Source organism: Scophthalmus maximus, chromosome 11 (assembly GCF_022379125.1).
Source record: "Scophthalmus maximus strain ysfricsl-2021 chromosome 11, ASM2237912v1, whole genome shotgun sequence".
In the NCBI taxonomy this organism is placed as follows: domain Eukaryota; kingdom Metazoa; phylum Chordata; class Actinopteri; order Pleuronectiformes; family Scophthalmidae; genus Scophthalmus; species Scophthalmus maximus.
Window position 1 is genome coordinate 24812501 of NC_061525.1, and position 12500 is coordinate 24825000.

General features: G+C 31.4%; 2 protein-coding genes across 3 annotated transcripts in view; one reads left to right on the forward strand and one right to left on the reverse strand.

Annotated features, from left to right (window-relative positions):
* The window catches only part of col4a4 (collagen, type IV, alpha 4), a 33383-nt gene extending 22282 nt beyond the window's left edge, over positions 1-11101 (reverse strand). For both annotated transcript variants that reach the window (XM_047335471.1, XM_035621843.2), the window contains exons 1-3: positions 10951-11101; positions 9081-9234; positions 849-891 (exon numbers count right to left, since the gene is read on the reverse strand). In XM_047335471.1, coding sequence (XP_047191427.1) covers positions 849-891; positions 9081-9127 — 90 coding nt within the window. In that variant the 5' untranslated portion in view covers positions 9128-9234; positions 10951-11101. The remainder of the gene's footprint in view (positions 1-848; positions 892-9080; positions 9235-10950) is intronic.
* Positions 11102-12112: 1011 nt separating this feature from the next.
* Positions 12113-12500, forward strand: part of col4a3 (collagen, type IV, alpha 3) — a 26114-nt gene continuing 25726 nt past the window's right edge. The window contains exon 1 of the mRNA XM_047335472.1: positions 12113-12350. Within this exon, the coding sequence (XP_047191428.1) occupies positions 12261-12350 (90 nt within the window). The 5' untranslated portion in view covers positions 12113-12260. The remainder of the gene's footprint in view (positions 12351-12500) is intronic.

Below are 12500 nucleotides of genomic sequence, written 5' to 3' on the forward strand. Positions count from 1 at the left end.
CTCTGGCCCCCAGACGGTGAGTTTCCCAGCATGCAGCAGTGTTTGTGTAGCAGCCACATTCCTGCAGCGTTGTGTAAACGAGGTTATCAGTCAGGCGTGGCTATCAGCAGCAGGAATGTGGCTATCGCTCTATCTGCTGTCACGACTGTCCCCGTCTGCCCTCACGCCATCTACCATCCGTCCTCCATCTGCGCTCACACCAGCTCCCACTGTCGTCCATTCATCCCCCTTCCTCCCACTGTCCATCCATCCAAGACACCACGCAGCCACTGATTGGCTGAGCAAACAGCAGAACATCTGATTGGATGCTGTTCACAGACAGACTGAACCCGACAACCTCGACTGGATTGAGAGAAAAAGAGAAAAACTTTCTGCACCTCTGCAGGGAGACGTCCACGTCCGGTATCATCACTCCGTCACTGAGCTCCTGTGTAAACCAACACAAGACCTGAGGACCCAGGTTTGATCCCTGTGGGACACCAGAGGATCAGACACACCAGTGACCCTCTGCCTCCACCTGCAGGTCGCTCACCTGATACCAGAACCTTTCAGTCACCTGACCCATCTGACAGACAGGTGCTTCACCTGAAACAGACTCGGCCTTCGTCAGATGCATGTTAAAGGAAACTTCCGCTAAATTAAAGTTTATACGCCCCAGTCATCAGTGATGTCTCACTTCCCAAATCACTGCTCTGGAGACATGAAGGTGATCAGTGGCTACAAGGTCCGTTTTTATGGTCCACTGAAGTGTCTTTAACCTACAGAGCTAAACAAAAACAACAACAACAACAACAACACACAACCCTTCATAATAAAAGCCCCATGGAGAAATGAGGGGCTGAACTCACCCCAAGAGCTTCAGGAGGAGCTGTCAGGATCATCAGGAGGCCCCTGGAGGACGAGAAGAAGAAGAAATAATCAGCATGACTTCAGCTCTGAACGATCAATCAGTGATAACAATCAGCCGTGGCGTTGTGTTGTGTTGCTCTTCTCTGCTGGTGAATATTGTTGTAGGACAAACACGAGCTTTTACAGATCCTTCACACATTAAAATTCCGCTCCCTGGATCGTCACAGTCAGTTTTTTATAAGTTACAGTTGTTATAAGTTAAAGTTAGTTATTGTTATTGTAAGTTATTGTTTTTATAAGTTGGTTTCTATAAGTTATTGTTTTTATAAATTACAGTTTTAATAAGTTAGTTTTATAAGTTAGTGTTTTTATAATTTAAAGTTTTAAAGGTTACAGTTTTATAGGTTATTGTTGTTATAAGTTACAGTTTTAATAAGTTACTCTTTTATAAGCTATTGCTTTTATAAGATACAGTTTTTATTCAATATAATTCAATTCAATTTTATTTGTATAGCGCCATATCACAACATACATTGTCTCAAGGCACTTTACATAGTGAGGTCAATATTACAATATTACAGGGAAAACCCAACAAATCCCATAATGAGCAAAGCACTTGGCAACGGTGGAGAGAAAAAACTCCCTTTTAACAGGAAGAAATCTCTGACAGAACCAGACTCAGTTGTGGGCGGAGCTTCTGTCTGGACCGGTTGGGGTGAGGAGAGAGAGGAGGAAGAGAGGAGAGGTGGGCAGAAAGAGGGTGGGAGGAGAGACAGTAGGAGAGAAGAGAGAGAGAGGACAGTTGTACAACCGCCGCTGTAATCTCTACCAGACTGATACTTATAATTAAAAAATACAATGATGTTGTTGTTATTACTAGTGATAATAATAATAATAATAATAATAATAATAATAATAATAATAATAATAATAATAATAATAATAATGAGGGGTTTGGGTCCTGCAGCTCTGGGGTCAGAGAGACACTAGGAGAGATAGAAAACACAAACAGGGTCAGTGACATGTACTGTAAACATATCGGGGGATGGGGGGGTAGTATAACAGTTGCTTTAATTTCTACCAGACTGATACTTATAATTAGTGAAAACTGATACTAATAAATACAATGATGTTATTAATAATAATAATAGTAATAATAATAATGACGGGTTTGGATCCTGCAGCTCTGGGGTCAGATCTACTAGGAGAGAGAGAAAACAGAGTAAGTGACATGTAATGTAGATACATGGGGGCAGAGAGAGAGAGAGAGAGAGAGAGAGAGAGAGGGAGAAGGAAAGAGTTGGAGAGGGAGAGAGAGATAAAGAGAAAGAGAGAGAGAGAGGGAGAGAGAAAGAGGGAGAAGGAGAGAACAGGAGAGGGAGAGAGAGATAAAGAGAAAGAGAGAGAGAGAGGGAGAGAGAAAGAGGGAGAAGGAGAGAACAGGAGAGGGAGAAAGATGCTCATGATATAAGTTCCCCCAGCAGTCTCGGCCTATAGCAGCATAATAAAGAAATGGTTTATTAAACACCTGAGCAGTTCTAACTATAATCTTTATCAAAGAGGAAGGTTTTAAGTTTAACTCTAATGTAGAGATGTCGTCTGCCTCCTGGTTCCAGAGGAGAGGAGCCTGGTGGCTGAAGGCTCTGCCTCCCATTCTACTCTCACAGACTCTGAACCACAAGTAGTCCTGCGTTTAAAGAGACAAGTGACCTATTGGGATGATATGAAACTATGAGCTCTGTAAGATATGATGGAGATTGATTATCAAGGGCTTTGTAGGTGAGGAGCAGGATTTTGAATTCTATTCTGAATTTACAAGTTACAGTTTTTATTAGATATAGTTTCTAAAAGTTATATTTGTATAAGTTACAGTTTTATAAGTTATTGTTGATAAAAGTTACAGTTTTAATAAGTTATTGTTTTGTAAGTTACAGTTTTATAAGTTAGTTATATAAGTTATTGTTTTATAATTTATTGTTTTTATAAGTTATTGTTTTTATAAGTTCGTTTTATAAGTTCGTTTTTTATGAGTTATTGTTTTTATAAGATACCGTTTTTATAAGTTACAGTTTTTATTAGTTATAGTTTCTTTAAGTTACAGTTTTATAAGTTATTGTTGCTATAAGTTACAGTTTTAATAAGTTATTGTTTTTATAAGATATAGTTTTTATAAGTTATAGTTTTTATTAGTTATAGTTTCTTCAAGTTACAGTTTTATAAGTTATTGTTGCTATAAGTTAAAGTTTTATAAGTTATTGTTTTATAAGATAGAGTTTTATAAGTGACAGTTATTATTAGTTATAGTTTCTATAAATTTTAATAAGTTATTATTTTATAAGTTATTTCTATAAGTTATAGTTTTTATAAGTTACAGTTTTTATAATTTAAAGTTATTACCCATATTATCATCATTTATATGCGTTAGCTTCAGTACGATTGAGGACATTGAACACTAGGGGAGCTGATGGACTCGCTCAGTGATGAACCTGATTTCAGCCTCATCAGAGGTTGAACCATGAGGAGCCTTGTGCTCATTGGTCGGACAATCGGGAAGTTCACGTTTTATTTACCATAGCCAGGTGAAGCTGCAGGGGGCGGAGCAGGAAGTTGGCAGCATCTCTTGGAGGAAGTTATATTTTTATGTTACAGTTTTATAAGATATTGTTGCTATAAGTTATAGTTTTAATTAATTATTGTTTTGTAAGTTACAGTTTTATAAGTTAGTTATATAAGTTATTGTTGCTATAAGTTACAGTTTTAATAAGTTATTGTTTTGTAAGTTACAGCTTTATAAGTTAGTTATATAAGTTATTGTTTTATAATTTATTGTTTTTATAAGTTATTGTTTTTGTAAGATACAGTTTTTATAAATTAGTTTTTATTAGTTACAGTTTTATAAGTTATTGTTGCTATGAGTTGCAGTTTTAATAAGTTATTCTTTTTATAAGTTAGTTTTATAAGTTATAGTTTTATAAGTTACAGTTTTTCTAAATCATTGTTTTTATAAGTTACAGTTTTTATTAGTCATTGTTTTTATAAATTACAGTTTTTATAAGTTACAGTTTTATAAGTTATAGTTTCTTCAAGTTACAGTTTTATAAGTTATTGTTGCTATAAGTTATTGTTTTTACAAGTTATTTTTATAAGTTATAGTTATTATAATTCACAGTTTTTATAAGTTATAGTTTTAATAAATTGTTGTTTTGTAAGTTACAGTTTTATAAGTTAGTTATATAAGTTATTGTTTTATAATTTATTGCTTTATAAGCTATTGTTTTTGTAAGATACAGTTTTTATGAGTTACAGTTTTTATTAGTTATAGTTTCATTAAGTGACAGTTTTATAAGTTATTGTTGCTATAAGTTACAGTTTAAATAAGTTATTGTTTTTATAAGATATAGTTTTTATAAGTTATAGCTTTTATTAGTTATAGTTTCTTCAAGTTACAGTTTTATAAGTTATTGTTGCTATAAGTTATTGTTTTTACAAGTTATTTTTATAAGTTATAGTTATTATAAGTCACAGTTTTTATAAGTTATAGTTTTTATAAAATTATTGTTTTGTAAGTTACAGTTTTATAAGTTAGTTATATAAGTTATTGTTTTATAATTTATTGTTTTTATAAGTTATTGTTTTGTAAGATACAGTTTTTATAAATTAGTTTTTATTAGTTATAGTTTTATAAGTTATTGTTGCTATGAGTTGCAGTTTTAATAAGTTATTCTTTTTATAAGTTAGTTTTATAAGTTATAGTTTTATAAGTTACAGTTTTTCTAAATCTTTGTTTTTATAAGTTACAGTTTTTATTAGTCATTGTTTTTATAAGTTACAGTTTTTATAAGTTACAGTTTTATAAGTTACTGTTGCTATAAGTTACAGTTTTAACAAGTTATTGTTTTATAAGATATAGTTTTAAAGTTATAGTTTCTGCAAGTTATAGTTTTATAAGTTATTGTTGCTATAAGTTACAGTTTTAATAAGTTATTGTTTTTATAAGATATAGTTTTTATAAGTTATAGTTTTTATTAGTTATAGTTTCTTCAAGTTACAGATTTATGAGTTATTGTTGCTATAAATTATTGTTTTTACAAGTTATTTTTATAAGTTATAGTTATTATAAGTCACAGTTTTTATAAGTTATAGTTTTAAAAAGTTATTGTTTTTATAAGATACAGTTTTTATAAGTTACAGTTTTTATTAGTTATAGTTTCTTCAAGTTACAGTTTTATAAGTTATTGTTGCTATAAGTTACAGTTTTAATAAGTTATTGGTTTTATAAGATATATTTTTTAGAAGTTATAGTTTTTATTAGTTATAGTTTCTTCAAGTTACAGTTTTAATAAGTTATTGTTTTTATAAGAAACAGTTTTTATAAGTTACAATTTTTATTAGTTATAGTTTCTTTAAGTTACAGTTTTATAAGTTATTGTTGCAATAAGTTACAGTTTTAATAAGTAATGTTTTTTATAAAATATAGTTTTTATAAGTTATAGTTTTTATTAGTTATAGTTTTAATAAGTTACAGTTTCTATAAAAAAATTATTAAGTTACAGTTTTTATTAGTTACTGTTTTTATAAGTAAAAGTTTTTATAAGTTAGTTTTATAAGTTATTGTTGTTATAAGTTACAGTTTTAATAACTTATTGTTTTTATAAGATACAGTTTTATAAGTTACAGTTTTTATTAGTTATAGTTTCTTCAAGTTACAGTTTTATAAGTTATTGTTGCTATAAGTTACAGTTTTAATAAGTTATTGTTTTTATAAGATATAGTTTTTATAAGTTATAGTTTTTATTAGTTATAGTTTCTTCAAGTTAAAGTTTAAATCAGTTATTGTTTTTATAAGATACAGTTTTTAGAGGGTTGCAGTTTTTATTAGTTATACTTTCTTTAAGTTACAGTTTTATAAGTTATTGTTGCTATAAGTTAAAGTTTTATAAGTTATTGTTTTATAAGATAGAGTTTTATAAGTGACAGTTATTATTAGTTATAGTTTCTATAAGTTTTAATAAGTTATTATTTTATAAGTTATTTCTATAAGTTATAGTTTTTATAAGTTACAGTTTTTATAATTTAAAGTTATTACCCATATTATCATCATTTATATGCGTTAGCTTCAGTACGATTGAGGACATTGAACACTAGGGGAGCTGATGGACTCGCTCAGTGATGAACCTGATTTCAGCCTCATCAGAGGTTGAACCATGAGGAGCCTTGTGCTCATTGGTCGGACAATCGGGAAGTTCACGTTTTATTTACCATAGCCAGGTGAAGCTGCAGGGGGCGGAGCAGGAAGTTGGCAGCATCTCTTGGAGGAAGTTATATTTTTATGTTACAGTTTTATAAGATATTGTTGCTATAAGTTATAGTTTTAATTAATTATTGTTTTGTAAGTTACAGTTTTATAAGTTAGTTATATAAGTTATTGTTGCTATAAGTTACAGTTTTAATAAGTTATTGTTTTGTAAGTTACAGCTTTATAAGTTAGTTATATAAGTTATTGTTTTATAATTTATTGTTTTTATAAGTTATTGTTTTTGTAAGATACAGTTTTTATAAATTAGTTTTTATTAGTTACAGTTTTATAAGTTATTGTTGCTATGAGTTGCAGTTTTAATAAGTTATTCTTTTTATAAGTTAGTTTTATAAGTTATAGTTTTATAAGTTACAGTTTTTCTAAATCATTGTTTTTATAAGTTACAGTTTTTATTAGTCATTGTTTTTATAAATTACAGTTTTTATAAGTTACAGTTTTATAAGTTATAGTTTCTTCAAGTTACAGTTTTATAAGTTATTGTTGCTATAAGTTATTGTTTTTACAAGTTATTTTTATAAGTTATAGTTATTATAATTCACAGTTTTTATAAGTTATAGTTTTAATAAATTGTTGTTTTGTAAGTTACAGTTTTATAAGTTAGTTATATAAGTTATTGTTTTATAATTTATTGCTTTATAAGCTATTGTTTTTGTAAGATACAGTTTTTATAAGTTACAGTTTTTATTAGTTATAGTTTCATTAAGTGACAGTTTTATAAGTTATTGTTGCTATAAGTTACAGTTTAAATAAGTTATTGTTTTTATAAGATATAGTTTTTATAAGTTATAGCTTTTATTAGTTATAGTTTCTTCAAGTTACAGTTTTATAAGTTATTGTTGCTATAAGTTATTGTTTTTACAAGTTATTTTTATAAGTTAAAGTTATTATAAGTCACAGTTTTTATAAGTTATAGTTTTTATAAAATTATTGTTTTGTAAGTTACAGTTTTATAAGTTAGTTATATAAGTTATTGTTTTATAATTTATTGTTTTTATAAGTTATTGTTTTGTAAGATACAGTTTTTATAAATTAGTTTTTATTAGTTATAGTTTTATAAGTTATTGTTGCTATGAGTTGCAGTTTTAATAAGTTATTCTTTTTATAAGTTAGTTTTATAAGTTATAGTTTTATAAGTTACAGTTTTTCTAAATCTTTGTTTTTATAAGTTACAGTTTTTATTAGTCATTGTTTTTATAAGTTACAGTTTTTATAAGTTACAGTTTTATAAGTTACTGTTGCTATAAGTTACAGTTTTAACAAGTTATTGTTTTATAAGATATAGTTTTAAAGTTATAGTTTCTGCAAGTTATAGTTTTATAAGTTATTGTTGCTATAAGTTACAGTTTTAATAAGTTATTGTTTTTATAAGATATAGTTTTTATAAGTTATAGTTTTTATTAGTTATAGTTTCTTCAAGTTACAGTTTTATGAGTTATTGTTGCTATAAATTATTGTTTTTACAAGTTATTTTTATAAGTTATAGTTATTATAAGTCACAGTTTTTATAAGTTATAGTTTTAAAAAGTTATTGTTTTTATAAGATACAGTTTTTATAAGTTACAGTTTTTATTAGTTATAGTTTCTTCAAGTTACAGTTTTATAAGTTATTGTTGCTATAAGTTACAGTTTTAATAAGTTATTGGTTTTATAAGATATATTTTTTAGAAGTTATAGTTTTTATTAGTTATAGTTTCTTCAAGTTACAGTTTTAATAAGTTATTGTTTTTATAAGAAACAGTTTTTATAAGTTACAATTTTTATTAGTTATAGTTTCTTTAAGTTACAGTTTTATAAGTTATTGTTGCAATAAGTTACAGTTTTAATAAGTAATGTTTTTATAAAATATAGTTTTTATAAGTTATAGTTTTTATTAGTTATAGTTTTAATAAGATACAGTTTCTATAAAAAAATTATTAAGTTACAGTTTTTATTAGTTACTGTTTTTATAAGTTAAGGTTTTATAAGTTAGTTTTATAAGTTATTGTTGTTATAAGTTACAGTTTTAATAACTTATTGTTTTTATAAGATACAGTTTTTATAAGTTACAGTTTTTATTAGTTATAGTTTCTTCAAGTTACAGTTTTATAAGTTATTGTTGCTATAAGTTACAGTTTTAATAAGTTATTGTTTTTATAAGATATAGTTTTTATAAGTTATAGTTTTTATTAGTTATAGTTTCTTCAAGTTACAGTTTAAATAAGTTATTGTTTTTATAAGATACAGTTTTTAGAGGGTTGCAGTTTTTATTAGTTATACTTTCTTTAAGTTACAGTTTTATAAGTTATTGTTGCTATAAGTTACAGTTTTAATAAGTTATTGTTTTTATAAGATACAATTTTTTGAAGTTATAGTTTATTAGTTATAGTTTCTTTAAGTTAAATTTTTATAAATTATTGTTGCTATAAGTTACAGTTTTTATAAGATATGGTTTTTATAAGTTATAGTTTTTATTAGTTATAGTTTCTTCAAGTTACAGTTTTAATAAGTTATTGTTTTTATAAGATACAGTTATTATAAGTTACAGTTTTTATAAGTTATAATTTCTTTAAGTTACAGTTTTATAAGTTAATGTTGCTATAAGTCACAGTTTTAATAAGTTATTGTTTTATAAGATATAGTTTTTATTAGTTATAGTTTCTTCAAGTTACAGTTTTAATAAGTTATTGTTTTTATAAGATACAGTTTTTATAAGTTACAGTTTTTATTAGTTATAGTTTCTTCAAGTTACAGTTTTATAAGTTATTGTTGCTATAAGTTATTGTTTTTACAAGTTATGTTTATAAGTTATAGTTTTATAAGTCACCGTTTTTATTAGTTCTAGTTTCTATAAGTTATAGTTTTTATAAGTTACAGTTTTAATAAGTTATTGTTTTTACAAGTGTTTTGACAATCGGGAGGTTCACGTTTTATATACCAGAGCCAGGTGACGCTGCAGGGGGCGGAGCAGGTAGTCGGCAGCATCTCGTCCCCTCGCTTGGAGGAAGTCCCGCCCACGGCACAGCCCTCACTCTGACTCCGCCTCCAGCCTTGTCTCAGCCAATGAGGATGCTGCGATGCGGGTGGTCTTCCTGCAAAGACAAAAGAGAGTTCATCCTCTGAGGAAAAGGAATCACATTAGAAAGCTTCATCGGACTGTCGCACTTTGTCTGTCACGTCTCTTCTCCACAGAAGGTGAACCAGTTCACATGAGATCAAGTTCCACAAAGAAAACTCACGTCAGAGAGATGAAACGGAAAGTTACTGTCCTCAGGAACCCTTGGTTCTACTGAAGAACCTGGTCCACAACAATATCTGTCCTGGTTCCTCTTCCTGTCTTGCCTTCACCCACATCCTCATCTCCTCACAGCCTCACCGCACCGATCGTCCGTATATACAGTCACCGGTCGTCTTCGTATACAGTCACCGATCGTCTTCGTATACAGTCACCGATCGTCTTCGTATACAGTCACCGATCGTCTTTATATACAGTCGCTGATCGTCTTCGTATACAGTCACCGATCGTCTTCGTATACAGTCAGTGATCGTCTTTATATACAGTCTCTGATCGTCTTTATATACAGTCGCTGATCGTCTTTATATACAGTCGCTGATCGTCTTCGTATACAGTCACCGATCGTCTTCATATACAGTCAGTGATCGTCTTTATATACAGTCACTGATCCTATTTATATACAGTCACCGATCGTCTTCATATACAGTGAGTGATCGTCTTTATATACAGTCTCTGATCGTCTTTATATACAGTCAGTGATTGTCTTTATATACAGTCACTGATCGTCTTTATATAAAGTCTCTGATTGTCTTCATATACAGTCACTGATCACCTTCATATACAGTCAGTGATCGTCTTTATATACAGTCAATGATCGTCTTCATATACAGTCAGTGATCGCCTTCATATACAGTCTCTGATCGTCTTTGTATACAGTCACCGATCGTCTTCATATACAGTCAGTGATCGTCTTCATATACAGTCACTGATCGTCTTTATATACAGTCACTGATCCTCTTTATATACAGTCACCGATCGTCTTTATATACAGTCGCTGATCGTCTTCGTATAAAGTCACCGGTCGTCTTCGTATACAGTCACCGATCGTCTTTATATACAGTCGCTGATTGTCTTCGTATACAGTCAGTGATCATCTTTATATACAGTCTCTGATCGTCTTCGTATACAGTCACCGATCGTCTTCATATACAGTGAGTAATCGTCTTTATATACAGTCACTGATCCTCTTTATATACAGTCACTGATCGTCTTCATATACAGTGAGTGATCGTCTTTATATACAGTCACCGATCCTCTTTATATACAGTGAGTAATCGTCTTTATATACAGTCACCGATCACTGTGAAAGTTGTCTACTGGACTCTGATTGGCTCCAAACTGCAGTGATGTCATGTGATGTACGTTCAGGGGAAAGAAGCTTGTTATCAGAACCTGATGAGAAACCGTCAGACAGTTACTCCTTTACTGTACAAACCCAGTACATTTACTTTACAACCTCAGTACATTTATACTGTAACTCGTTACTTCAGAACTTTTATTCAACCGCTGCAGGAAGTTTGAACTGGTTTATTGAGACTTGTTTACTCGTTAAACAATCAAGTGAAATTTAAAAAATCCACTTTTTCGAGGAGGATAAAGTTTTTTCTTAATGATGGGCAGAGACACTTTGACTTCATCACTCATCAGCAGCGGTCAGCGGTTAATTAGCGGCTCAAGCAGCGGTGCACACGTCACAGCGGTGCCGGTGACGCGCAGCTCAGGTGAGTCTTACCTGAAGGTCTCGCGCTCGGTCCGGAGCCTCACCGACACGCAGAGAGGAGAAAGTGTCTCGGGTTTTTCCGCCGATCCGGAGCCGCAGCGCAGCTCACACGACTCTGCGGCTGCACGCGGCGCAGAGAGCTGCAGGCACGCGGCGCCACTTCCGGCCTGCAGCCTCCGCCCTCCACAATAAGAGTCGAGACGGAAAACTCACCAAATGTTTTGTTTTCTTCGTCAGTTGAAAATGTTTATTTTGTAATGTGTGTATGTTTCAATCATCAGGTTAATGAATAAACATATTTACACTCAGGAAGATACAGTTCATTTAATAAGACCACCAGTAATACTCAGTACTGCTGAGTAGTCCTGAGTACTACTGAGTACTGCTGAGTATTACTGAGTACTGCTGAGTACTGCTTAGTGCTGCTGAGAACTGCTGTGTACTACTGAGTATTACTAAGTACTACTGAGTACTGCTTTGTACTACTGAGTACTACTGAGTACTGCTTAGTCCTGCTGTGGTGGTCAGTCATTGTACTACACTTAAACATTTCCTTCTCATCAATTTCATACATCTTATTTTTTTATTGTTACTTCAAGTACATTTTCTGAAAACAGAAGAAATGTTTTCTTATCATATTTCATTATTATTATTATTAGTAGAATAAAAATAAAAATAAATAATAACAATGAAGATTCTGTGTGACGTAGTTCAGGTTTTCCAGTGTTTGTCAGAGTTTTGGTTTCATAACTGGACATGATGCATAATGGTTCATTTCATGTTTTTATTTTCTACATAATCTTGTTTTTTTTCCCTTTTGCAACAAAATAAAAATGGAAATATAATCTTCAAGATTTTAGTTTGTGTCATTATTATTATTATTATTATTTTAATAACCCTTGTACACTCAGCAGCAGGTACAGGGCGGTTCATCTGTGATAACAATGTTTCATATTCTAAGTTAATCAGGTGTTTTCATCAGGAAGAAGAAAATATTCCTGAGTGAAAGTATTTAGTTACTTTTCCTAACTGTGATCTGATGTTATATTAACTGATCACATCTCCGTCAGAAGGCTTTCATTTTGTAGAGACAGACCGGAAGTCGATGTAGTGGATGTTGCGGGTTTGACCCCCCCCCCCCCCCCCCCCCCCCCCCCCCTCCATCCCGCAGCAGGTTGCTGTATCCGGACAGGGTCAACTGCACGGACCCCCCGGGGACTGAGCCGAGCCGAGGAGCCGAAGAGCCGAAGAGCCGAGGAGCCGAAGAGCCGAGTCCGTCGTCAGTCCGTGATCAGCCCGGGACTCTGCAGTGTGTCCGTGTTATGGAGGCTCCGGGCGGCCTGAGGCGGAGGATCGTCCCGCTGCTGGTTCTGCTGCTCTGGTGCTCCGGTGCCCCGGGACACACCGAGAGGGTGAGAGAGAACACACACACACACACACACACACACACACACACACACACACACACACACTGTTAGATGTTAAACCGCCTGCAGAATATAACGTTTTGAAATAAAGTTTGAGAGAAATCAGTGGAAAGTTACTGATCATTGATTAATATT